This window comes from Balaenoptera physalus, assembly GCF_965194825.1.
Source record: "Balaenoptera physalus genome assembly, chromosome: 9".
Classification (NCBI taxonomy): domain Eukaryota; kingdom Metazoa; phylum Chordata; class Mammalia; order Artiodactyla; family Balaenopteridae; genus Balaenoptera; species Balaenoptera physalus.
In genome coordinates this window covers 51,482,093-51,509,631 of record NC_138888.1, presented here as the reverse complement: position 1 = coordinate 51,509,631, position 27,539 = coordinate 51,482,093, and the positions used below count along the sequence as shown (strand labels likewise).

The 27,539-nt window shown below is 37.6% G+C and overlaps 1 protein-coding gene across 5 annotated transcripts in view; it reads left to right on the top strand.

Annotated features, from left to right (window-relative positions):
- Positions 1 to 27,539, top strand: part of AFG1L (AFG1 like ATPase) — a 224,103-nt gene that overhangs the window by 143,420 nt on the left and 53,144 nt on the right. For all 5 annotated transcript variants that reach the window (XM_082475319.1, XM_082475318.1, XM_082475317.1 and 2 more), the window contains one exon: positions 14,412 to 14,494. In XM_082475319.1, the coding sequence (XP_082331445.1) occupies positions 14,412 to 14,494 (83 nt within the window). The remainder of the gene's footprint in view (positions 1 to 14,411; positions 14,495 to 27,539) is intronic.

Here is a 27,539-nt window from a genome sequence, read left to right as displayed (position 1 = left end):
GAAGACATACAGATGGCCAATAGATACATGGAAAGAAGCTCATCATCAATAATCACATCAGGGAAATGCAAATCAAAACCACAATGAGATATCACCTCACATTTATTAAAATGGCTGCTCTCAAAAGGATAAGAGATATATGTTGGGGAGAATATGGAGAAAAGGAAACCCTCGTGTAATGTTGATGGGGCTGTAAATTGGTGCAGCCACTATGGAAAACAGTATGGAAGTTCCTCAAATAATTAAAAAGAGAGCTAGCATATCACCCAGCAGTCCCACTTCTGGGTATTTATTCAAAGGAGATGAAATCACTATCTTGAAGAGATATCTGCATTCCCATGTTCCTTGCAGTGTTATTCACAGTAGCCAACATGTGGAAACAACCTAAGTGTCAATCAATGGGTGAATGGATAAAAAAGATGTGGCGCGCACACACACACACACACACACACACACACACACGAATATTTTTCAGCCAAGAGAAAGAAGGAAATCCTGCCACTTGTGACAAAATAGATGAACCTTGAGGGCATTCTGCTAAGTGAAGTAAGTCAGACAAGAGAAAGACAAATACTGGATGATATCACTCATATGTGGAATCTAAAAAAGCTGAACTGATAGAAACAGAGAGTAGATTGGTGGTCACCAGAGGCTTGGGAGTGGGGGAAATGAGGAAATGTTGGTTAAAGGATACAAACTTTTCAGTTACGAGATGACTAATGTACAGTATGGTGATTATAGTTAAGGATACTGTATTATATACTTGAAAGTTGCTAAGAGAGTAGATCTTAAATATTCTTACCACAAAAAAAGAAATGGTAATTACGTAAGATGGTGGAGGTGTTAACCAATGCTACTGTGGTAATCATTTTGCAATATACCAAGTGTATCAGTTATACAACTTAAACTTACACAATGTGATATGTCAATTATATCTCAGTAAAGCTGGAAAAAAGTTAGTGTATATTTTCAAGCATTGATATGCATACATGTCTCTGTATATGCCTAAACATACAGTTTTGTTTTGTTGTAAATCAGTGGGGTAATAGTTACATCTTAATCTGACTTGTGCTTTTATCCCTTGGAGGTATCCTAGAGATCTTTTGATCTCAAATATGACTCTATCTCATTCTTTTAAATGGCTGCTTTGTATTTCACATTATAGCTGCACTATCATTTTTATAACTAATCTGCTATTTTATACTTAGGTTTATTCTAGTTTTTTGCTTTTTAAATAATGCTTAAAAAGCCTGTTTACAAATGTATTTTTAGTTGCATGAGTCAATGTTTTCTGTAGGTTAGATTCCTATAAATGGAATTTCTAAATCAAAGTTTCTATGCAATTAAAGCTTTGGTTGGTTTGTCAAATTACTCTTTATTTGTCACTGATAATTAAATGGCGAAATTGAATTTACAAATGGTAAGATGCCATATTTTTAAGAAGCCACATTAACCCTTGTACAACACAGTAGGATATAAATAAATGACAAGAAATCATGTGGAGTTGAGGTAATATGCTCTGGGAATTTCATTAGAAGTTGCTTCTACATACTGAGTCAGCAGCAGGTTATTGCAAAATCGTAATTACCAAAATATTTAAGGGTGGTGGAATTTTTGAACTTTTGTTCTATGTCTTACTCTGAACATAGGAGGTATGTGTAGTGGTGAAGAGCACATGGTCTGCAGACCTGAGTTCAGGTCTTCTGCTCCCTATGAGCTAAATAACTCCAGACAAGTAGAGATCAGAATATTTGATCTTTTTAAATTTCCAGTACTGCATTGGTCAATTGAGGCCAATAATTCTATCTTTATAGGTTGTTGTAAAATTAACTACCAATAAATGGTAGCTGTTGTAATTTTTATTCTTCTATGGCAGTTTTACAAAGATAACCATGATTAAATATTTATTTTCTTGATTAAATGGCTTTGGGGCATCCTCTGTATAACAAATAGAAAACATGTAAACCTCTCTGTAGCATCCCTTGGCTCAAAGATTACCACTTCTCTGATGAACAGAAACAGTCTCTTCTTACAAACATTAGGATTCTTTGTTTTGTTTTCCATTTCTGTGCCAAAACAATTTGATAGGACATGACTTCATCAATTCTGTTGCTCACCATCCTGCCACATAGCTATTTGGGATGCACACTGATATCTTAGATCATCCAAGTTAATTAAGTCTTATCAGGAAACTGATAAGCTAACGACACTCAAAGTCTTGACCAGGTTGACAGTACAGATTTTTGCTCTCCACAATTTCCTATTTCCTGATAGCTTAAAGATGATAAATACCATACTTTACTAGAGTCCAAATATTTTCTAGAAATCAGTATGTCTAAGGTAAAGCATATGGAAGAGAAAGTAAGTCATTGACATTTTGAACAAGACCTCTGGTTCACAGCAGCAGTTGCCACAGTCAGCTGTTTCACCTTTCCTTTTAGAGGTGGTGAGAGTGGTGGTGTGATTGAAGGACCATGGTTCCATCTCAGAGTTCCAAACACTGACGGGAAGACCCTACAACTGTTGTGCTGGCCTTAGTGCTGCACTTGCTGAGCTTGATGAGGTGTGCCACCAGATGCTGGTGCTTTGCTTCCTTTTTTTTTTTTTTAAATTTTTTGTAATCAGTTACTTTGAAACTATTTTTAGTGACATATTCAGAAACTTATTATTTCAAAGGAATATTGGGATGTTCCAAATCATGGTGGTGTTCAAAAAGATAAAGATGTCACCTCATTTACAATGGGAAATGTGAGTTGAAAACTTATGGTCATCTATAAACTTAACGGTCATTGTGTTTGAGATGTTGCAATCCTTTGCTGGACTCATTTGTAGTATCTTCCCACCAGGTCTCCTTCTATCCTTTCTGCACATTCCCATAGTTTTTTTCCTAGGCAAATTTGTTCCAAACCCTTTTCATCTACTCAAACTACTCCAGCTTTAGAACATTTTTCTAGCCCACATTAAGTTTTATCAATCCTTTGTTTCCTTGTTATTTTATTTTTTTTCCTTTGTTCATTCAAATAGTGCTTGACAACTCATAGGCTTTTATGTCCATTACCCCATTGCAGAGTAATGCTGATTTCCTTTTCACCTCACTTTATCCAAACATAAACAAGAAGGGTATCAATGCTACCAATCTCTGGCTCTGTGAGTCTAGGATCATAAACAGCAACCCTCTGTCATCCTGTGGCTTTAGTTACCACCTGTGGTGGACATTGTGGTTATTTCCCCCAAATCCATTTCATCTTTCTGCTTTTGTGTAGTAGCCATTTGATTTGGATGGAACTGATCAGAGGTGGGGCCTGATTAGGCTGAGCCAATGATTCTCAGCCTTGGCTGCCCATTAGAATCGCTGAAGGAGCTTCAAACAAGAGACAAATTCAGCCAACCAAATCCTCCCCTGCAAAAATGCCTGGGAGTGGAGCGGCACTTTCTAAATAATTCCCAGCTAAAGCTAACATGCAGCCAGTGTTGAGAACCACTGGTCTACTCACCAGGGTATTTCCATCTTCCCTGCCACTTGCATTGATTTAAGAAACTCAAACCTAAACCAGTTAGCTTGTGCCATTCCCCGAGCTACATGAATTGGTTGTGGTGGGTATAATCAGCCTAATCAACATAGCCCAGGACTTTTGTTTTATGGTTGTGGAAATATTTTCTGTTCTATCTCTTTGGTGTGAGGAAATCCTGCTTTGGGATGGAACTCTTACTTGGAGGAGACAGAACTTCTTGGCTGAGTTTCCTGTCTCAGCTGAGTTTTAACAAAGATTTTCCTGGACCATACTTTAGTTATCCTCCTCTGACCCCTATTCTCTACTCGGCTTCAGCTTTGGCCTACAATGTCTGTGTCCGTCCGTGCTGAGTCCAGTTTTAGCAAGAATCTTGCTCAGTCAATTCCCATAAAAGTTCCTTGGGAAGAGGACTGTATTGGTTGGCTTCTTTCTGTAGTTCCTAACATACTAACTTATACCTAAGCTTTGCACATAGATGAGTTTGCTAATGATCCGTTCAGTTAATCAGTATTTACCAAGCATTTACTATGTACTAGATGCTGTGCTAAGTACTGGGGACACAATAATAAACAACATAGATATGATCCTCGTCTCATAGAACTTAACAGGCTTGAAACCCAAATCTGTTTCTGTTATCTTAATCACTGTAGGAAAACTTCCAGTTTGTTATATGTGGTATAATATAGCTGGACGGAGTCTCTAAAACGCTGCCCTGTATCATTTTTGTATGGAGCTAGGTTGTATATAAATAAACAAATCTGTTCATTGCAGTATAGCTGCTTCTCCAGATAACTGTCAATACTAGATGCCTTACCTGGTTAGCATATGAGCAACAGAAGTAGGACTTTCCCCAGCAGGCTAACAGAGTACTGCAAGAACTTCCCAATAAGCTCACATGAATTTTCTTTTTTTTTATCATTTTATTTTTATTTTATTTTTTAAACATCTTTATTGGAGTATAATTGCTTTACAATGGTGTGTTAGTTTCTGCTTTATAACAAAGTGAATCAGTTATACCTATACATATGTCCCCATATCTCTTCCCTCTTGCATCTCCCTCCCTCCCACCCTCCCTATCCCACCCCTCTAGGTGGTCACAAAGCACTGAGCTGATCTCCCTGTGCTATGCGGCTGCTTCCCACTAGCTATCTATTTTACGTTTGGTAGTGTATATATGTCCATGCCACTCTCTCACTTTGTCCCAGCTTACCCTTCCCCCTCCCCGTGTTCTCAAGTCCATTCTCTAGTAGGTCTGTGTCTTTATTCCCGTCTTGCCCCTAGGTTCTTCATGACCATTTTTTTTTTTTTTAGATTCCATATATATATGTTAGCATACGGTATTTGTTTTTCTCTTTCTGACTTACTTCACTCTGTATGACAGACTCTAGGTCCATCCACCTCACTACAAATAACTCAATTTCATTTCTTTTTATGGCTGAGTAATATTCCACTGTATATATGTGCTACGTCTTCTTTATCCATTCATCTGTTGATGGACACTTATGTTGCTTCCATGTCCTGGCTATTGTAAATAGAGCTGCAGTGAACATTTTGGTACATGACTCTTTTTGAACTATGGTTTTCTCAGGGTATATGCCCAGTAGTGGGATTGCTGGGTCATATGGTAGTTCTATTTTTAGTTTATTAAGGAACCTCCATACTGTTCTCCATAGTGGCTGTATCAATTTACATTCCCACCAACAGTGCAGGAGCGTTCCCTTTTCTCCACACCCTCTCCAGCATTTATTGTTTGTAGATTTTTTGATGATGGCCATTCTGACTGGTGTGAGGTGATACCTCATTGTAGTTTTGATTTGCATTTCTCTAATGATTAATGATGTTGAGCATTCTTTCATGTGTTTGTTGGCGATCTGTGTATCTTCTTTGGAGAAATGTCTATTTAGGACTTCTGCCCATTTTTGGATTGGGTTGTTTGTTTTTTTGGTATTGAGCTGCATGAGCTGCTTGTATATTTTGGAGATTAATCCTTTGTCAGTTGCTTCATTTGCAAATGTTTTCTCCCATTCTGAGAGTCATCTTCTCATCTTGTTTATGGTTTCCTTTGCTGTGCAAAAGCTTTTCAGTTTCATTAGGTCCCATTTGTTTACTTTTGTTTTCATTTCCATTTCTCTAGGAGGTGGGTCAAAAAGGATCTTGCTGTGATTTATGTCATAGAATGTTCTGCCTATGTTTTCCTCTGTTTGATAGTGTCTGGCCTTACATTTAGGTCTTTAATCTATTTTGAGTTTATTTTTGTGTATGTTGTTAGGGAGTGTCCTAATATCATTCTTTTACATGTAGCTGTCCAGTTTTCCCAGCACCACTTATTGAAGAGGCTGTCTTTTCTCCACTGTATATTCTTGCCTCCTTTATCAAAGATAAGGTGACCACAAGCCCACATGAATTTTGCATTGCTTTGTATATCCAAGTAAGAGCCCTGGTTGCTTGAACATATCCTGGGGTGGCAACATAGCAAAGTAGTTAAGAATATGAACACTGTAACCAAAATGCTTGGGTTTGAATCCTGAGTCTACCACTTTTGTGCTCTTTGACAATGGGCAAGTTTCATAACTTCTCTGTGCTTTGTTTCCTTATCCATCTGTAAAATGAGAATATTAATAATAATGCCTACCTTTTAGAGTGGTTAAGAGGAATATAAAGAGTTTAGAATGGTTTCTGGCACAAGGTACGCCCGTATATCACTGTTTACTCTTTGATGATATTGATGATAAAGATAGACCCACTTATTTATATCTCAAATTCTCTTACTGGTTTTATGGCAGTCTTATTATGAGACCTTTTAAAATATGAGCAGAATCTTCATGTGTAGTTTGCAGAAGAGGGTAATCATCAGAGATTAGTTTGTACTTTCCTTTTTCTACTCATGAGAGAGGGGAGATCATCATCATCATTGGCCTCCAGTCCTGCTTTGTTGGCCCATGAGTATATGGTGCTGTGCCCCGAGTTAAGCAGGCAGCCCCTGCTCTCTTGGAGTTTACCTTCCAAGACTGACAACATCAGTTTAGATGATCAAGTAAAGGTCATAAAAACAGTGAACTATGAGTTGGCCAGACACTTTAAACATAGAAAATGTCCTATATAATGGAAGTTTACTGTAATACAACCCATTAAAGTGTAGATTTAGTATAGGTGCATATATCTCGTACACAGTTTTGGACTAAATACCTGAAGGAAATCATAATAGAATCATACAGTATGGGGACTTCCTGGTGGTCCAGTGGCTAAGACTCCACGCTCCCAATGCAGGGGGCCCGGGTTCGATCCCTGGTCGGGGAACTAGAACCCACATGTCGCCACTAAGAGTTCACATGCTGCAACTAAAGATCCTGCATGCCGCAATGAAGATCCCACACGCAGCAACGAAGATCCTGTGTGCCGCAACTAAGACCCGGCGCAGCCAAATAAATAAATAAAAATTAAAAAAATTGAATCATACAGCATGGATCTCTAGAAGAGCAATTAGCATATTTATACTGGGCAGAGGTAATTACTTTGGGACAGGGATGGAGGAGTTGGGGAGCAAAAATTAATCCCCAAAATACAGTAAATTGTATAAGGTGAAAGAAAAATGAACCTGTGGCTGCTGCTTAATAAAGCAGTGTGACATGGTGGGAAGACCATGGATTTGGGGGCAAGAATGATCTGGGCAAATCATGGCTCAGCTACCTACAAACTATGTGGCCTCTCTGGAGCTCTACGAATTCAAAGGAAAACTGTTTTCCCTTGCAGCTGTAGCTGCAGAAAGGGTAAGATTTGTGGCTCAGCTTAGAAGCAAGTATATATAGGTGTGCTTTTTAGCTTCAGTCCTGGCTTTTTTTTTTTTTTTTTTTAATCTCAGAACTATTCTTTCCTTTTTTACTGTTCTTTAAAAAATGCCTTCCTGTATGCTTATTAATGGGACAAGAGTATTAGTGATTATACTGGTTCAATAGGGCTACCATAACAAAATACCACAGCCTGGGTGGCTCAAGCAACAGAAATGTATTTTCTCACAGTTCTGGAGGCTAGAAGTCCAAGATCAAGGTGTTGATGGGGTTGATTTTCTCTGAGGCCTCTCTCCTTGACTTGCAGATGGCTCTCTTCTCCCTCTGTCTTCACATGGTCCTTCCTTTGTGCACACACGTCTGTGTCCTAATTTCCTCCTTTTATAAGGACGCCAGTTATATTGGATTAGGGCCCACATAAACACCTCACTTTAATGCGGTCACCTTTCAAAGGGTCTTATCTCCAAATACTGTCACATTCTGAGGTACTAGGATTAGGCCTTCAACATATGAATTTGCAGGGGACACAATTCAACCCATGGCAGTGATTAAAAAAAAAATAGTAATAACCTCCCTCATACATTTCTTTAACTGTAAAATAGGGATATAAAAATGATTACTTTGTTCTGTGTATGCTTATTGTGAGGATTATAATGAGAAATTCACCTCAGTTGACTGACACAGTTGAGTCATATAATAGGTACTTCGCAATTGTTAAATATCTTCCTTTCCTGCCTTTGGCAGGGGAGAGAAATTCTGAAGTTGCTTGATTGAAAAAAAGAGACACAGACCTTACCTGCTACAGTGATAGGGTGTGGGTGTTTTAAGTGTCAGAGACAACTGGGGTAGCCAGGGAAGGAGGAGTGGGGCAGTGGAGAAAAAAAAAGTTTGTATTTACTTTGGAGCATGAGATGATCGAGAAAGCAAAGGAGCTGAGGTGGCTTGAGGTAGACTCCAAAACTCAAAAAGCCCAAAGAAGAACTTAGCCCTGAAGTGAGAGAACTTCAGCAATAATGTTAAGAATTTTAGACTGAAAGGCATCATGATTCAATTCCTTTATTTTATGGAGGAGAAAACTGCCATCCAGAGAGGTTAAGTAGCAGGCTAAAATCACATAGCTAAGCAATTGGTGGAAGACTAATCAACTCTGAAAAATTATGTCTATGATTGGGAGGAGCAGAATATGATAACTTGAGGAAAATATCTGAATTCTACCAGACTGTCAGAGCAAAAGCTGTATCTTATTCATTATTTATCTCCAGTTACCAGGGATGTGCCCAGCATATAGTATTCAGTGATGATTGTTAGGATGATTCAAAATAAATATTGAATTTGCAGGGGACTTGTTAAACCATAGGTGTACATTTTTGTGAATAAAACAATGCAGCATACCTATGAAATATATGGAATATCTTTAGTATCATCCTGGAGATCAGTATACAAAAAATTACTCTAGGGCTTCCCTGGTGGCGCAGTGGTTGAGAATCTGCCTGCCAATGCAGGAGACACGGGTTCGAGCCCTGGTCTGGGAGGATCCCACATGCCGCGGAGCAACTGAGCCCGTGAGCCACAATTACTGAGCCTGCGCGTCTGGAGCCTGTGCTCCGCCACAACTCGATAGTGAGAGGCCTGCGCACCGCGATGAAGAGTGGCCCCCACTTGCTGCGACTAGAGAAAGCCCTCGCACAGAAACGAAGACCCAGCACAGCCATAAATAAAAATAATAAATAAATAAAATTAAAAAAAAAAATTACTCTAATAAATGAGTTTCTAAGACTGCTGGATCTAAGGCCACTATTCAAAAATCAATTGTATTTCTTTATACCCGTAGCTAATACATACTAATGAATGCACATACACCACTGGTGGGAGTGTAGGTTGCACAATCACCTTGGAAAACTGGCAGTATTCACTAAAGCTGAGTATACTCTTATCCTATGATCAAGCAGTTACTCTTCTAGGCAGTATATATCCAGGAAGAGCATGTGCACATATGTACCAAAAATCATGTGGAAGAATGTTTGTGCCTGCATTATTGGAAAGAGCTAATAACTAGAAACAACCCAAATGTCCATCAACAGTAGAATGAATCAATAAATTGTGGCATATTCACATTGTGGGTATGATACAACAATCAATAAGCTACAACTACACAAAACATGTGGATGGATGTATCTTGTAAACCATAAAGGAGCCCACTCACAAAAGAATACATACTATATAATTCTACTTATATAAAGCTCCAGAAACAGGCAAAATTCTATGATGCTAGAATCAGTATACTGGTTACCTTTGGAAAGGTAAAAGAGGATACTAAGGGGCTTCAGAGGTGCTAGTAATGTTATATTTCTTGATTGAGCTGAACACTTATTTGTATACTTTTCTGTATTTGTTATACGTAAATTATAAAAGGCTTAAAAGTATGTATTGAATTTTTATATATCATTGATATCTTAGAAGTAGTATCACATGATTATTTTAAATGAGACTGAAGCAGCTGTCAGAATGTATAGCTGCTTCAGTATGTATATTTGAATGTATGCTGCCTCAAAAAATAAATAGAATTTAAAAAGACATCCCCACCCAGTCTCCCACCCTTTTTTTGGTTCAGTATCTTTTTTTGTACTCTTACTTGTTGTTTACTTATGGAATTGTATTTTTAACAAAGAAAATAGTACAGTATGCAGTATAGCTTTTCAGTATTTAAATAGTTATTTCTCTCAGAAATTTTAAGGTACCAAACAGGATTAAGCTTAGAACTGTGTGTACTATGATCCCAGTTTCTCTATCTTTCTATCATCATTTCTAGGTGTAAAGGAAAAACTTGGAAGGATATAAGCGATAAGCAAACTTTTTTCTGAGAAGGGGGTAAACTTTCTATTTTTATATGTTTGATATTTGAATTTTTTACAATAAGCATGTGTCTCTTTTTTTAGTTTAAAAAGGTACACTTTTTACTAATTAAGCAAAAAGATAGATCTTAGCTATTAAAATATTTTATATCCTAGAACTAGAAAAAGTCTCAACCTTTTTTCCTTTTATGCTTACTTATTAAAAATGTATAAAACCTAACAGTTTGGGCTTCCCTGGTGGCACAGTGGTTGAGAATCTGCGTGCCAGTGCAGGGGACACGGGTTTGAGCCCTGGTCTGGGAAGATCCCACATGCCGCGGAGCAACTGGGCCCGTGAGCCACAATTACTGAGCCTGCGTGTCTGGAGCCTGTGCTCCGCAACAAGGGAGGCCGCGATAGTGAGAGGCCCGCGCACCGTGATGAAGAGTGGCCCCCGCTTGCCACAACTAGAGATAAGCCCTCACACAGAAACGAAGACCCAACACAGCCATAAATAAAAATAACTAAACAAATACTTAAAAAAAAAAAAAAACCTAACAGTTGAATACTGTCAAGAAAAACACCAATAATTTAGATCTTTAAATTCCTATTTAATGTCATCACTTAGATAAGACATAAAACTTTGATTTATGTGATTGGTTTTATGTTTTTTGTTTTTCTGTTTTTCCAAATTTTCTAGAGTAAGCAAAAATTACTTTATAATAAAAGTATTTAAGGGAGGCAAATCTTTATTATTTCAATCTTTGCTGACAAGGTTAATATGTTGTACTTTTAAAGGATTTTTCTCCACTATATTTATTGTTCTTTTGTTCCAACTGGGAAGGGAAAAGCCAGACTGGAAGCTATAAAAAGTTATTTTGTGAGATGCTATTTTTCTAATGGTATTATTAAGAATTGCTAAAAATACACACAATAGATCTTGAGGAAAATGCAAACTGTTGGAATACAATTATTTTAGTGGTATATTTTTCTTTCCAAAGTCAAAAGCCTTTGACTCATGAATATGCTCCCAAGGGTGCGTTAACCTGCCTCCTTTTCCTCCTCAAGTTTCCTAATTGCATTTTTAGCTTGTGTAATTGTATTTGTCCTTTGTATATATAAATATACAAACTATTTCAAAATAAATTCAGTTTGCTGGCTGATTAGTTTTATGCATTTGAATTGGATGGTGGTAAGAGGTCACAGGTCTTGTAAATATCCCTGGAAATTAGGAAATTGCTTAGAGATCAGGCCCTTTTGACTAGATTCATCCTCAACTTGGAAATAAAGTTAGTTTTCACCTTCCTCCACCCTTCTGCACAGTGGTTTGAAGACTCTAGCTTAAGTGAATAAGATCAGAAATTTTGAGGTTTATTTTTCTTTAAAAATATATACTGAGTGTTAGTATTTTTCAGACAATTAAGGGCTAACATCTAAGGGCTTCGGTTGTAGTTCTTATGCTGCTGATTAGGTATTCCTTGGTGGTGATTAGTGAATGTACAAATGCAATCATTTGGTAGGGTTTAATCACTCATATGAGAGAGAAGTTTGTTACCCAGAAGGAGAAATTGAAGCTCGTATAACTTTCATTAGCCTTATTTTTTTAATAGCAAAAAAATAAAGAAGAATAATTTTTGACTAAATTAGGAATATTGAGTAATATAAGATAAATTGTTGTTTAAAAGAAATAGAGAACCTGGGGAAATACACTTATGTGAATATACTTTTCCACCATGTACTATATTGTATGTATTATAGGTAGCTTATGAATAGTTGGCCCTTACCAAACCAGGACAGATTTCCCTCAGAGAGAGAGAGAGAAAGAAGTGCTACCTGAACAAGTGCATCGCCTTCTTTCTTTGCACTGGGTGGCTGAGCCCCAGTTATAGAAGGGGTCAGGGGAGGAAATGTCTCCTTTCCCAGGTTTCCTACATTAACTCAAAGTTGAGAAGAAGAGAGATGTATGGCTATACCTTTTTTTTTTTTAACAGGTCTCTGAGGCAATGGGAGAGTGGGATGCATGTATTTGGGCAATGCTGTATTTCTTTCTGCTGAGATGAGTTAAGGGCCTGAGTCCTGAGGGTGGGTTTGAGCCACTTGGGATGATGAGCTCGGGAGGTGTGGGTGGCTGCTTAGGCCAAGCATTGCACAGTGGCGTGACTCTGTTAGCTTCAGGGGGTGGTTCTTCAAATGTGTAGTTAAAAAGCTTAGCTTTGTAGGCTCCCCAGGGGAGCGGCCTCTTCTTGAGGATTATTTTATTCTAACCTAATTCACAATTGCTACTCAAAATGCCATAACTTTTCCAGCCTTCCAGGCCAGTTGGTCTTCACTCCGAGGGTGACCAACTATCCCAGTGTGCCCAGGACTCTCGTGGTATTAGCACTGAAAGTGCTGCTTTCAGAAAAAAAAAACCTCAGTCTTGGGGAAACCTCTCAGTCTCAGAGGGATGGTTGATCACCCTATTTTACTTCCCTGAGCCTTTAGCGGCTGTAGCATAGGAGGAGGGGAAATGCATTCTCGCTGCCACTGTGTACAGTCTCTTCCCTGTAGTACAGATGATGAAGAGCTCTTGCATAGCAGTACAACCCAGGATGTAATTTCAGGGAGGAAGAATGTTGCTACATCCCAAGTGTGCCCAGATAGTGCTCTTCTGATTATCTATTGCTGCATAACAAATGACTGCAAAATTAAAATAACATTATTATCCCTTCTGGTTTCTGTGGTTCTGGGATTTGAGAAAATCTCAGCTGGCAGTTCTGGCTCCCTCACTATGACAGTGGCTACAACTGGAACAGCTGGAGACCGGTCCAACACCTCTGTCTTCATGTCATCTCAAGGCCTCTCTATGGGCTACTTTAAGCTCTCCTGGTTGCCTCCAGACAGGTGATGCTTACCTGGCAGTTTAGGGTTCTGGAGCAAGTATTCTAGCCAACAAGAAAGAAGCTGCCTCAAATGTCACATCAGATATTATTGTATAGCATCATTTTCACCATAGCCACAGGATTCAAGTGGGGAGCACAGACCCCACTTCTTTTTTTTAAAATATTTATTTATTTGGCTGCACCAGGTCTTAGTTGCAGCACGCGGGATCTTTAGTCATGGCATGCGAACTCTTAGTTGCAGCATGTGGCATCTAGTTCCCTGACCAGGGATCAAACCTGGGCCCCCTGCATTGGAAGCGCTGAGTCTTAGCCACTGGACCACTAGGGAAGTCCCTAGACCCTACTTCATGATGGTTAGAAGGTCAACGTCACAACCTGTTGAGATGGAGACATTACTGCAGCCATCTTTGGAAAATATAATCCACCACAATTACCTTAGCTTCCAAATGCAGTTTTTCATTAATAAAAGTAGTAAAGTTGTTAAAATACGGTTTTTCCTCATGAATTTTCTTAATGCAATTTTTATTTCAAATGAAAACAAAAAGGTCAGCCTGTAAATGTTACTTGAATTGTTCTGAGAACTCTTGCTTACCACTGTTCTACTGGAATGAGTATGTGTGTGTGTGTGTTTGTGTGTATGTGTGTGTGTGTGTATCTTCCCAAAAAGCCAGCTGACCAGCATAGGTGTAGTAAAAGTTCATTTGCTTCCATAGTAAGAATGTTAAGGGGTGTGTGTGTGTGTGTGTGTGTGTGTATGGGAGTTTCCATGCATACATGCACCCCAGAGGATGGAAAGGAAAGAGTAATTGGGAGGAGACAAGGACAGCAGTGGCACAGGACCATTCAGGTTGAACGGAAGCATTCAAAGCAGGAAAGAACTCTGAAGACATTGATGGCTAGAGAGGGAGCTAAGGAACAAGGGCAGTGGCTATCATTTAGAAGTGAAGGGCAGGTATACCTATAGCATCACTTTAGTATGATCATTCAGTTTAAAATGTGGATGCTAATGTTCTGATGCAGCTTTCTTAGACTGTCTGTCTCCCATCGTGATGCTTAAGACCCATGAGTTATTTTTTCTGATAGCCTCCAGCTTCTCACTTCAGAGTAATGGAAATTGGAATTTTAAAATATCTAATGCAGTTATTTGGGGAATTTGCTGACAGCACAGTTTTAGCAAAGTTTGAGGAAGGCATGCTACAAATCTTAATTTTATTAAACTGATATTTTTTGGCTTAATATATGTTTAATATTGCAACATTTATGATTCTTACATGAGTTCTATTGTTTTGTCCTAAACTCATTATTTTATTGAGGAAAATTAAAAAAAAATAGGATAGCAGAAAGATTATAATTCTAAGCCACCATTTGTTTAAAAAGATATTTTATGTGTTTGGATTGTAGGAATACTGTAATACGGTCCAGCTAGATTCTGGGATAGATTATCGGAAAAGGGAACTTCCTGCTGCAGGAGAACTCTACTACCTGTAAGTTTTTTTTTAATTTTAATTTTCTAGTTTAATATCTAATAATTAATCAGGAAAAGATGACAAAAATAAGCAGGGTAATTATTAGAAAATGAAAGCCTAGTTCTAAAGCCTGTGATTTTTAAAATACAAAATGTTATAATGTTAACTTCTTTAAACTGTGTTTTTTGCCATCCACATTTGCATGATTTATAATGTGTGATTGGAGGAAACCCTAATTAGTTTTTTGGGGAGGAGTGATGACAGATGGTTAGAAAGTAATGAGTATCCTTTTTAAGAAACTCTAGTATTAAGAGAATATCTTTATTGTGCTCAAGTAATTAATTATTTGTGGACATCTTCTAACAAATGTGTCATTTCTGTTCCCTGAAAATTGTTTTATTTTGTCAATCTGTTTGTATTTATCATTGTTGATTGACTTCCATACATAACTATGTAAATATATATATATACACAAGTACAACTGGATATATTTTGTCTTTTAAAAGCTCAGACTCAGGCTTCCCTGGTGGCACAGTGGTTAAGAATCATCCTGCCAATGCAGGGTACACAGGTTCGATCCCTGGCCCGGGAAGATCCCACATGCCACGGAGCAACTAAGCCCGTGCACCACAACTACTGAGCCTGCGTGCCACAACTATTGAATCCCGCATGCCTAGAGCCCGTGCTCTGCAACAAGAGAAGCCACCGCAATGAGAAGCCTGCGCACCGCAATGAAGAGTAGCCCCCGCTCACCACAGCTAGAGAAAGCCCGCACGCACAGCAACGAAGACCCAACACAGCCAAACAAAAAATTAATTAATTAATTAATTATTTTTTAAAAAGCTCAGACACTCCTGAGTAGGAGCAATTTATAATAATAGATGTGTTCAGCATGTGTAGTTAATGCTGAAAAACAAATATAGTTTGTTTTAAAATGTCATTTGTGAGAACCTGAAAAGGAAAAGTGCTTTACAAATGCAAAGTGTTGTTTAGTGTATGCTGCTAGTGTTGGGCACCTAGTGGGTTCTCAGTAAATAGGTCTGTCTAAGGGCTAATTGTGATTTAACTCTAAGGCATGTTTCTGCTAATTTAAATTTTGATGACAACGTGCATATGAGAGGTTCAGAAAAGTTCTTGTCTCTGCCGCCTTGTAAGCAGAAATACTTTACTGTTTTTGAAGCAGAAATTAGCTGGAAAAATCACATAATTAAAATTGCATACTTTACAGTGTACCAAGGGGACTGTTTCAGTTTATTATTCAGATTCTGATGATTATTATAGGAGGTTCTTCATCTGCCCTTAAGTACTTTGTCTTTAAATACTTTATAATTTTGAAAAATTCTTAGAACACTTTTTTTTCTGCTTTAACTTGGACTTTTTCCTCTCCATTTCTTTTATGTTTGTGCTTTCTGGTCTTTTTATTTTTCTGATATTCACAAGATTTCCCTGAAGCTTTGCTACCTATTTCTTGATGTGCCAGATGTATGGTACTTAGAAATTAATTTATTATTATTCCTTTTATTCTTTTTCAAATCCTTGTTCCTTGTTTTCCCACAAAGTATATCCTTATGTGGAAGAATTAAAACATTTTCCTAAAGGGGAGTTCCTTCAGTAAAGACGGTTGCCTGACTCTAAGTCATGAAATTTGTTTCCAGGTGCTAGAGAGGTCTCGGTGGAATTTACAGGAGTTGGAAAGGCAGCTTTTGCTTTAGCAGAGCCACTTTCTCTCTGACCTACCCTGTGTTGCCTCTTCCTCTTCCTGAAAAAAGTAATACAGTTCTAACACATGGAAATTCAGGTTTGTACTTTAAACAAGTACTGGAGGAAATCAGAATCTAACAACGTCCCAGAATCCAGAAAACTAGAATCTACAAAAGCTACCGTGGAACTCTAGAATGGCTTTCTTTTTTTTATTTTTATTTTTTAAAATTATTTATTTATTTATTTATTTTTGGCTGTGTTGGGTCTTCGTTTCTGTGCGAAGGCTTTCTCCAGTTGCGGCGAGTGGGGGCCACTCTTCATCACGGTGCGCAGGCCTCTCACTGTCGCGGCCTCTCCTGTTGCGGAGCACAGGCTCCAGACGTGCAGGCTCAGTAATTGTGGCTCACGGGCCCAGTTGCTCCGCGGCATGTGGGATCTTCCCAGACCAGGGCTCGAATCCGTGTACCCTGCACTGGCAGGCAGACTCTCAACCACTGCGCCACCAGGGAAGCCCTAGAATGGCTTTCTTAAAAATATGTAAATTCTTTAACCTTCAAGGAAAGTAGATTTTTTTAAAAAATTTATTTATTTTTGGCTGCATTGGGTCTTCGTTGCTGTGCACAGGCTTTCTCTAGTTGTGGCAAGTGGGGGCTACTCTTCGTTGCACTGCGCGGGCTTCTCATGGTGGCTTCTCTTGTTGCGGAGCATGGACTCTAGGCGCGTGGGCTTCAGTTGTTGTGGCACGCGGGCTTCAGTAGTTGTGGCTCGCAGGTTCTAGAGCGCAGGCTCAGTAGTTGTGGCGCACAGGCTTAGTTGCTCTGCGGCATGTGGGATCTTCCCAGACCAGGGCTTGAACCCGTGTCCCCTGCATTGCAAGCGGATGCTTAACCACTTGGCCACCAGGGACGTCCTAGGGAAGTAGATTTATTTATGAATTTAACATCAAAAGAGCTTTATCATAATCTGATAATCAAGAATATAGAGCCTGGGGGCACACCTCAGAGGGAAGGCAGATATGTGTGCCTGAGGAGTATTAGAAATTAAAGTCATCTCAGAAGTGGGAGAATAGTATTAGATACCCAGATGGGATGCTAGGGATGTCATTTGTATTGTTTCAGATGAGCCCTTGAGTAGAACTTCTTTCATGAAAGAGTAAAAGAAAAGTTCCTGGGGTCATGTTAACATTTCTAATTTAATTAGGTTTCGTTTTATCTTGTTCCTATAGGAAAACATTACTTTCCCCTCTATAACAGATTTTAATGTGCCATGCTATATATTGCCCTATTAAAGCATGTATTTCTCTTTATTACCCTCTGCCTAAACATCTGGAATTGGTTCCTGAATATACAAGTCCTGACTACTCCCTTTGTCAATCTCACTGGCATTCCAACTAAAAAAAAGAAAAGCAAAATTCTAGCTTCCCTCTAGGGGAACATCACGCACTATCTCAGAATTTCATATATGCAGAATCCCATATATGATCTTTAATTAAATAGAAATAGTCATTAATTCAGTATTTTATTAGTCTAACTTTCCAAAAGCCAATCTAAAATGTCCCAAAACGTAATTCATATAATATCAAGAATTACCAGAGATTTAAAAAACTGCTCCAAAATTTGACATGGAACAATTTCTATAGTTCATAATATTGTCTGAGTTACACAAGAACTAATTCATACAAGCCATTGTATGTTTGTATGTAATCTATTTCAGTTGTAGTTTTATATCACATTAAATTTAGAAATCCTAGAGTACCTTTATAAATAAGTTCCAGTTGCTTTTGGCTCATCCCAAGAAGTTTTTAATCTCACATAAAACTAACTCAAAAGAGAATTTAAATTTAGCATGTTGTAAGCCACAGAGCTTGAGTGCAAAAATCCAAACTTTTGCATAGATTAAAACATCCCATGGTTCTCCAGTTTTTCATTCTGTGGTAACTGATCTCCCCAGAGGTGAGCACAAAGTCATTTTCTTACTGGTTTCTTGGTGGATTGGGCTCAGTAAGATTCCCCATGAGGGGACTATGGTTTGCCAAAATCCATACAGCTCAACCAAACATTGGGCTTCTTGTTTGCACTTGGGTGGAAACTTGGACCAGCAATTTATTGTGAATTACCTGGTGTTTGCCAAAGGAGGCCCCATCCCATGCCTTCCAGAGAATTTAACTGCTTCAGATTAGCTCTCTGCTATGGGGCTGGTGACACTAGAGGTTATCATTTTATATATGCAACAATGAGCATCTCTTTTCTGACAGGACGCACCACTGCTGAGGGGTCCATGGGTTGCTGCCCCAGACCATTTTGCTGTAAATTCTGTGAAGGGTTATGTTTTCCTGGAGAGAGGAGGTCAGGTCACCTTGGACTCACCGTCACTCTCTGTCTTTTTTCTTTTTCATTCAGGAGCTGAGTAGTGCAGGTTCTTTTTTTCTACTAAAAAGAAGGAAGGAAGGAAGTTGGGGAGAGGTTTCCTATTCAAACACCATATCTCCACCATACTCACATACAAACACCCTACCCCCAACATAGAAGCCATGGCCTCAGTGGAATATTTTAAACTGAACCAAAAGGGGTAGAGGGAGGTGTTGGGCTTTGGATTTGATTTTACCCTACTTATGAAGTAATAGCTTTGCCTGTATTATTTCATGAATGCTGGCAGAAGACACAAGAAACCTGGGTCAGAGACAAAGGATTTTATTACTCTAGGCACAGATAGCATGTTGAGTCAGTTCCCTCCTTGCTCCCTAGTCCCGTTAGGGAAGGGAGGAGGAGTTTTGCTGAGGGCACAGATGGATGCCTGCATAGGCAGTGAGTTGTGTTACAGGAGAGGAACTCTGAGTTTGGGGAATGTACCAATTTATAGTCAGAAGTAAGCAAGCCTGCTTTTTTCTCAAGGGAGACGTTGCCTCATCCCTCAAGATTTCTCTCTGCAAATACACCTTAAGAAATTGTTAAGGCCTTGCATTCTTGGCATACTTAGCAAGAATGTGGGTGAGTGAGAGACCCAGGGATAACTGTCTCTCCTCACAGGGGACATTTATCAGACTTTTAACCTTAAAGAAGCCAGACTTTCTCCCTTTATTTCATTTGGCTCCTATCCACCAAAGTTATCCACCACTTCAACAAAATTATATCTGAATACGTTATTCAGTTTTTTAATCCCTCAATTAAATTGTCTCAAGACCATTTCAATTCCATGTATATGGGGACTATGGATCATACTGAAATGATGAAAAATATATGTTGCAACTTTTCACAGCCCAAATAGTCACGTATTCTTACCTGGCTAACATAGTACATGTATTCATCCATCTTTTGAACAGTTTTAAGGAATTTCTTCTTAAATACTTTTACCAATGGAAACTTCATGTCTCAAGTACTCTTAATTTTCCACTTGGGAAACATCTATTCCAAATAGGAAATTACTTCTAAGAATATATCTTTGAACACCGTTTTAAAAAAAAAGTTTGCTGGCTAAAAACACACAGCCTCAAGGTACAGCTCTGTCTTAGAAGAAAGGTCTGTGAAAACAAAGACTGGAACTCAAGCATGTTACAACTTACTTCCCCACAATTAAAAATTTCTTGTTTTTTTGCCTGTGATATTCCCTACACATACTCCCCTGCCCCCAACTGGGACAACCATTGATGAAAATTTAAAACATTTCTTAGCTTGTTTGTCATATCTTCTCATGCCTAAAACTTTGACAGAGATCTGTCTTCTGCCTGGAACGTTGCCACCTTCTGGTTCAGCAGAGTCTCTAGGGCATCTTGGGACCTTCTCCTCATCCCCCATCATTACCATTCCAGTTGTTTCTGCCCCAGACATTGGAATCTGCAGTTTCAGTCTTAGTTTTTCTCACCAGAGTACCAGCCCAGCCATTTCCTATTTCAGTTCCCACTGAAGAACCTCTGAAACACCTGCCAATAGAGGCAACTTGAAAATTGTTAAGTCTGGCTCCCTTCCTTTTATTTTTTAAATTTTTATTTATGTATGTATGTATGTATGTATATGTGTATGTATGGCTGTGCTGGGTCTTCGTTGCTGGCCGTGGGCTTTCTCTAGTTGCGGTGAGCGGGGGCTACTCTTCGTTAGGGTGCGTGGGCTTCTCATTGCGGTGGCTTCTCTTGTTGCGGAGCACGGGCTCTAGGCACGCAGGCTTCAGTAGTTGTGGCACGTGGGCTCAGTAGTTGTGGCTCAAGGGCTCTAGAGCGCAGGCTCAGTAGTTGTGGCACATGGGCTTAGTTGCTCCGCAGCATGTGGGATCTTCCCGGACCAGGGCTCAAACCCATGTTCCCTGCATAGGCAGGCAGATTCTTAACCACTCTGCCACCAAGGAAGTCCCCCCTTCCTTTTAGACTGTGATTTGTTTCAGTTCCATGGACTAGGCTGCCCAGGGTCCCTGCATAGGTTAGGCTGTGTGCATAACCCCATTGAAACACTTGATCTCTGGTCACCTACACCAAAGTTTTTATGGACTGATGCCAAACGTGGGCCTGCTATACTTTCCCTTCAGTTCCCTGAATTCTCTCATGTATCTTTTAGAGTCTTCTACACTCATATCAGTCCTACTTCTGACACTAGTGCATGGTGTCACAGTGGAGCCATGATGGTATTGAAGAGAAGATACCATACAGGTAAACAATATGAAATTTATTTAGCAGCAAAAGATACAGAAACGTATCCATATGGAGACAGTTGAGTAAAACAGAAGACAACATAGCATATTCTCATTGGAAGTTTAAGTTTTTCTGGCCTGTGAAGCTGACATATAGCACCTGATCAGGACAAGGATCCCAACAGGTCATGTTTATCATTCTTGGGTGAGTGGTTTAGAGACACTCTGGCTATGTGCCTGCCTGCTCACCAGGTACAAACCCCAGGACATGCCTGAATGTTCACTGTCAATCAGTGTGAATCAAAGGTCAGTTTCCCATTCTTCAACAAGACCAGACTAGGCCTTCCTGAAGTCTGTTCCTCAGAGGGAGGGGTACAGGATTTCTGCCTCTGGCAATTAGAGAAACTGTCTAGTTTCATGAGGTTCAGACTGTTGATCTGGTTAATTCTTAAGTCTGGGGAAGGGAAGAAGACCATTGGGGACATTTTTGACATTTACAGATTAAATTTTATTCTTAGCATCATGACACGGAACATATAGGTTTATCTACTTAGTCATAAGCATAGTCAAAAACTAAAATATTTACAGATAAAATAATACAATGTATGGGATGTGCTTTAAAATAATCCAGGATGGGAGAATTAAGGGGAGGTATAGTTGAAACAAGACTGGCCATGTATTGAGTGGGCGATTGTTACATCAGGTTTATTATACTATTGTCTTTACATGTATACATGTGTGAAATTTTCCACAATAAAAAGTTTTTTTAAAAAAGGTACAAATCTTCCCTATTTTTTTTTCTGATTATGCTAGCGAGAGTTTTATTAGTTCTATTCATCTTCTCAAAGAAACAGCTTTGTTTTATTCTCTCTGTTGCTTTATGTTTTATATTTTATTGATTTCTTTTCATTTTGTCGATAGTTTCCTTTGCTGTGGAAAAGCTTTTAAATCTAATTAGGTCCCATTTGTTTATTTTTACTTTTATTTCCTTTGCTTTAGAGGACAGATCCAAAAAAATATTGCCAAGATTTACGTCAAAGTGTGTTTGGCCTATGTTTTCTTCTAGGAGTTTTATGGTTTCTGGTCTTACATTTAGGTCTTTAATCCATTTTGAGTTTATTTTTATGTATGACATAAGAAAATGTTCTAATTTCATTCTTTTACATACTTTGCCTATTTTTAAATTGGGTCATTTGTCTTTTTATTGTTGAATTTTAAGTGTTCTTTATGTATTCTAGATACAAGTTCCATGTCAGATATATGATTTGCAAAAATATTCTCACATTCTTTTTTTTTTTAATTTTGTTTGGTGTCCTTTGAAGCACAAAATTTTTAAATTTTAATGAGGTCCAATTTATTTTTTTTTTTGTTGCTTATGCTTTTGGTGTCACATTTGAGAAACTATTGCCTAATCCAAGGTCACAATGATTTATGCCTATGTTTTCTTCTAAGAGTTTTATAGTTTTAGCTCTTATATTTAGGTATTTGGTTAATTTCAAGTTATTTTTATATGTGGTGTGAGGTAGTGGTCTATCTTCTTTCTTTTGTATGTGGATATCTAGCTGCCTCAGCACTATTTGTTGAAAAGACTCTTCTTGCCCTACTGAATTGTATTGACTCCCTTTTTGAAAATCAACTGACTGTAAATGTAAAGGGTTATTTCTGGTCTCTCAATTATTATATTCCATTGATCTATTTGTCTAACTTTATGTCAATACCACACTGTCTTGATTTCCATAACTTTGTTCTAAGTTTTGAAATTAGGAAGTGTGAGTCCTCCAACTTTGTTTTGTTTTGTTGGGTGTTCAAGATTGTTTTGGCTATTCTGAGTCCTTTGAATTTCCGTATGAATTTTAGGATCAGCTTGTCAAGTTCTACAAAGAAGCCAGCTGGACTTTTGATAGGGATTGTGTTGAATTTGTAAATTACATTGGGGACTACAGTATGAAGTCTTCAGATCCATGAACATGTAATGTTCTTTTCATTTTCTAGGGCTGCCATACAAAGTACTGCTAACTGATATCTTAGAAAGTGGAAATTTATCCTCTCATTCTGGAGGCTAGAAGTCTGAAATCAAAGTGTTGGCAGTTTGGTTCTTTCTGGGCAGTATGGACAATGTGCTCCATGCTTCTGGTGGAGTTCTTTGGCTTGTAGGTGCATTGCTCTAGTCTCTGCCTTTAACTTCATATGCTATTTTCCGTGTGTGTGTGTGTGTGTGTGTGTGTGTGTGTGTGTGTGTGTGTGTGTGTTCCAAATTTGCTCTTCATATAAGGACACCAGTTATCATGTTAGGGACAACTCTAATCCAGTATGACCTCATCTAAGCTTAATTACATTTGCAAAGACCCTATTTCAAAATAAGGTCACATTCACAGGTATTGGGAGCTAGTACTTTAACATCTTTCTGGAGGACACAATTCAACTCATAACAGCTGTCTTTCCATTTATTTTGGTCTTCTTTAATTCCTTTCAACAATGTTTTATAGTTTTCAGTGTATAAAATTTGCAATTCTTTTGTTAAATTTATTCATAAACATTTTATTCTGTTTTAAACTAGTGTAAATGGAATTGTTTTCCTAATTTCCTTTTTGGTTTGTTCATTGCTACTGTATAGCAATGTAATTGATTTTTAAAAATATCTTTATTGAAGTATAATTGCTTTACAATGGTGATTGTAATTGATTTTTGTGTATTGATCTCATAACCTGAAACCTTGCTAAACTTGTTTATTAGTTCTAATAGTTTCTAGTAGATTTCTTAGGATTTTCTAAATATAAGATCATATCATCTGGAAATAGAGATAGTTTACTTCTCCCTTTTCAATCTGAATGCCCTTTATCTATTTTTCTTGCCTAAATTTCCTGTCTAGAACCTTCAGTGAAATGTTGAATAGAAGTGGTATATTCTATCATAGAGAGTGGACACCCTTGACTTATTCCTGAGCTTGGGGGAAAGACTTCAGTCTTTCACCATTAATTATGATGTTAGCTCTGGGTTTTTCTTAGATGCCCTTTATTAAATTAAGGACATTCCCTTCTATTCCTAGTTTTTGAGTGTTTTTATCATGAAGGGGTGTTGGATTTTGTCAAATGCATTTTCTGTTTCTATTGAGATGATCATGTGGTTTTTGTCCATTATCCTATTGATATGGTGTATTTTATTAATTGATTTTTGGATTTTAAATCAGTCTTGCATTTCTGGGATAAATCTCTCTTGGTTGTGGTGTATAATACTTTTTATATATTGCTGGACTTAGTTTACTAGCATTTTGTTGAGGATTTTTGTGTTTATACTCATGAGAGATATTGGTCAGTAGTTTTCTTTTTGGTGGTGTCTTTGTCTGATTTTGCTATCAAGGTAATACTGGCCTCATAGAATGAGTTTTGAAGAGATCCCTCCTCTTCTGTTCAGATTATATCTTTTTTCTTGAGTTGGCTTCAGTGGTTTGGGTCCTTCTAGGAATTTGCCCATTTTATCCAAGTTATCTAATTTGTTGGTACCCAGTTGTTAATAGTATTCCCTTATAATTCTTTTTATTTCTATAAGGTTGGTAGTAATGTCCTTTCTTTCATCCCTGATTTTAGTAATTTTAGTTTTCTCTCTTTTTCTTAGTCCATTTAGCTAAATGTTTGTCCATTTTATTCACTTTTTCAAAGAACTAACTTTTGGTTTTATTGAGTTGCTGTATTATTTTTCTATTCTTTATTTCATGAATTTCCACTCTAATCCTTATTATTTCCTTCCTTCCACTTGTTTTAGGTTAATTTTATCTTTGTCCACGGTCTTATGATAGAAGTTAGGTTGTTGGTTTGAGATTTTTCTTCTCTTTTTTTTTTTTTTTTTTTTAAAGTTATACTCCAAACTTGACTTTGGAACTTGGGATATTTTTGTTTTGTTTTGTTTATTTATTTATTTTATGGCTGTGTTGGGTCTTCGTTTCTGTGCAAGGGCTTTCTCTAGTTGCGGCAAGCGGGGGCCACTCTTCATCGCGGTGCGCGGGCCTCTCATTATCGCGGCCTCTCTTGTTGCGGAGCACAGGCTCCAGACGCGCAGGCTCAGCAATTGTGGCTCACGGGCCTAGTCTCTCCGCGGCATGTGGGATCTTCCCAAACCAGGGCTCGAACCCGTGTCCCCTGCATTGGCAGGCAGATTCTCAACCGCTGCACCACCAGGGAAGCCCTTTCTTCTCTTTTAATGTAGGCATTTATAACTATAAATTTCCCTATATAAGCACTACTTTTGCTGCATCTCATGAGTTTTGGTATGTTACGTCTTCATTTTTATTGTCTCAAAGTATTTTCTAATTTTCCTTTAGATTTCTTTTTTTGACCCATTGGTTATTTAGGAGTGTGCTGTTTAATTTCCACATATTTGTGAATTTCCCAAATAACTCTCTGTTACCAATTTCTAATTTCACTCTACTGTGATTGGAGAACATTCTTTGTATAATTTCAATTCTTTTTAATTTATTTAGGCCTGTTTTATGGCCTAGGATATGATCTTTCTTTGATAAGGTTCCATGTGCATTTGAGAAAATGTATATTCTGTTGTTATTGAGTGGAGTGTTTATTTAGATGTCTGTTAGTCTAATTTGTGTATAGTGTAGTTCAAGTCTAATTATTTCCTGTTGATCTTCTCCCTAGTTGTTCTATCCATTGTTGAAAGTTGGATATTGAAGTCTCCAACTATTACTGTTGAATTGTCTGTTTCTCCCTTAAGTTATGTCAGTTTTTGCTTCATGAATTTTGAGGGCTCTGTTTCTAGGCACATATATATTTGTAATTGTTATATCATCCTGATGGATTGATACTTTTATCATTATAAAATATTCCTTTTAGTCTCTAATCACATTTTTGTTGTTGTTTTAAAGGCTGTTTTGTCTGATATTAGTAGTGGTTGCTTTTTTCACAATGTATCTTTTTTTCGTCCTTTTACTTTCAACCTATTTGTATCTTTGAACCTAAAGCATATCTCCTGTAGATAGCATATAGTTGGAACTAGCTTTTTTATCCAGTCTACCAATCTCTGCCTTTGATTAAATTGTTTAATTCATTCACAAATTATGTTATTATTGATATAATTGGGTTTACATCTGCTCTTTTATTTTTCATTTTCTTTATGTTTCATGACTTTCTTGTTTCTCTGTTCTTCCTTTACTGATTTCTATTACATTAAGTGAATATTTTTAGTGTAATATTTTCATCCTTTTAATGATTGTTTTCCATTATATTTTTTGACATTTTTTAGTGAAGAACTTTTATCTCTATGAGAAGTATAAAGTTTCATTCAAACTGAAATGTTGTCTCAAATTCAAAATGAAGCATTGCATGTTGCTATATGTTTTGATAATTAAAATATCAGTAATGGTAATGAATCTTTACCCTAAGACCACCTGTAGGGAAAAGGTCTCTATGGTGGGAAAATATAGTTGATTCTCAAAAGTAGATACACAGTAGTATCTTTGTCATAAGAACTCCTGTTGATATTTTATCAATGAGTAAGGCTCTGTGACATTGCAATCTTACAACTGTATATTAGTAAAATACAACAGTAAGAGTTTTCTGCTTTATGTATTATAGGGCATTTTCTGCTTTATGTATTATAGGGCATTATAGGGCATCAGGCAGGCCATTTATTATGTCTCTTAAAAATCACAAAATTGTCCTATTTGACATAATTTAGTTGTACATTTAAATATTAATTAATCTTATATTAACACAAGGACTGCTGAATTAAAAATTAATTTCAAGGATTTGAAACTATTTGAAACACCACCTAAAAAGTGGGAAAGCAGCGAAAGAAGTCCATCTTGTATATATTTGGGTATCAGTTTCCATCAGTCAGCTCAGCACACCTTTTATCTTATATTCCTTTACTGAACTGTAATTTGACAATAGCATGTTACAGTGTTTGTTTTCCAGCAGGCCAGACACAACCAGAATAGAGCTGGCTCACCATTTCCAGCTAAACACATTGACAAAGTATTCAATTACATGACTGTACTCATCTAGTAAAGTATAAATAAGCTATATATACAACATGTACATGAGTAGATAATATATATACTTATACATATAAAAGTACAGAAGAAAGTTGCTAAATTTCCTTAGAATTCTTGTCTTGTTATTTCATCTTCAAATATATCACATTTATAACTAAAAATCTTCAACATAAGTAAAGCTGATCCGGCAGAAGTCCTATATCTTTAGTTAGTTTTGCTGTGTACCTTTTTTATACCTATTAAAACTCCCTGGCCTCTCTTTCTGAGGTGGATGTGACTATCTTCTTCACCTAAAGAGGATTTAGAGATTCTTACTCTCCAGCTTCTTCTTCATTTTTATTGTTGTTGTTTAAAATATTTAATCATTATAGCCTTTCTGAAATTTTATGAAAAATAATTATTTTTAGATCTACCAAGTTGCAATTTTACATGTTACACCACTGATTTCTTTGGGGGGAATGCAATATATAGATTTAGTAGAAATTTTATGTAGAGTTTGGGGCTGAGAAAGGGGGAGGTGATTAAGGTCTGGAATTTGAGAGCTAAAGGTGCTAGATCCCGCTTGCTGCATTATGCATAGGTCAAGATTAATGGAACCAGTTAAGTTACTCTCCAGGTGATTGAGAAGGGTGGGAAATTTAGAGACTGAAATGGATCTCTGAACAGTCAATTAGGCCTTTGAGTGATTGAGAAGAAGATAAATACTAGGACAAAATCCATCCTAACAACTGGTTCTGTTATGTAAAA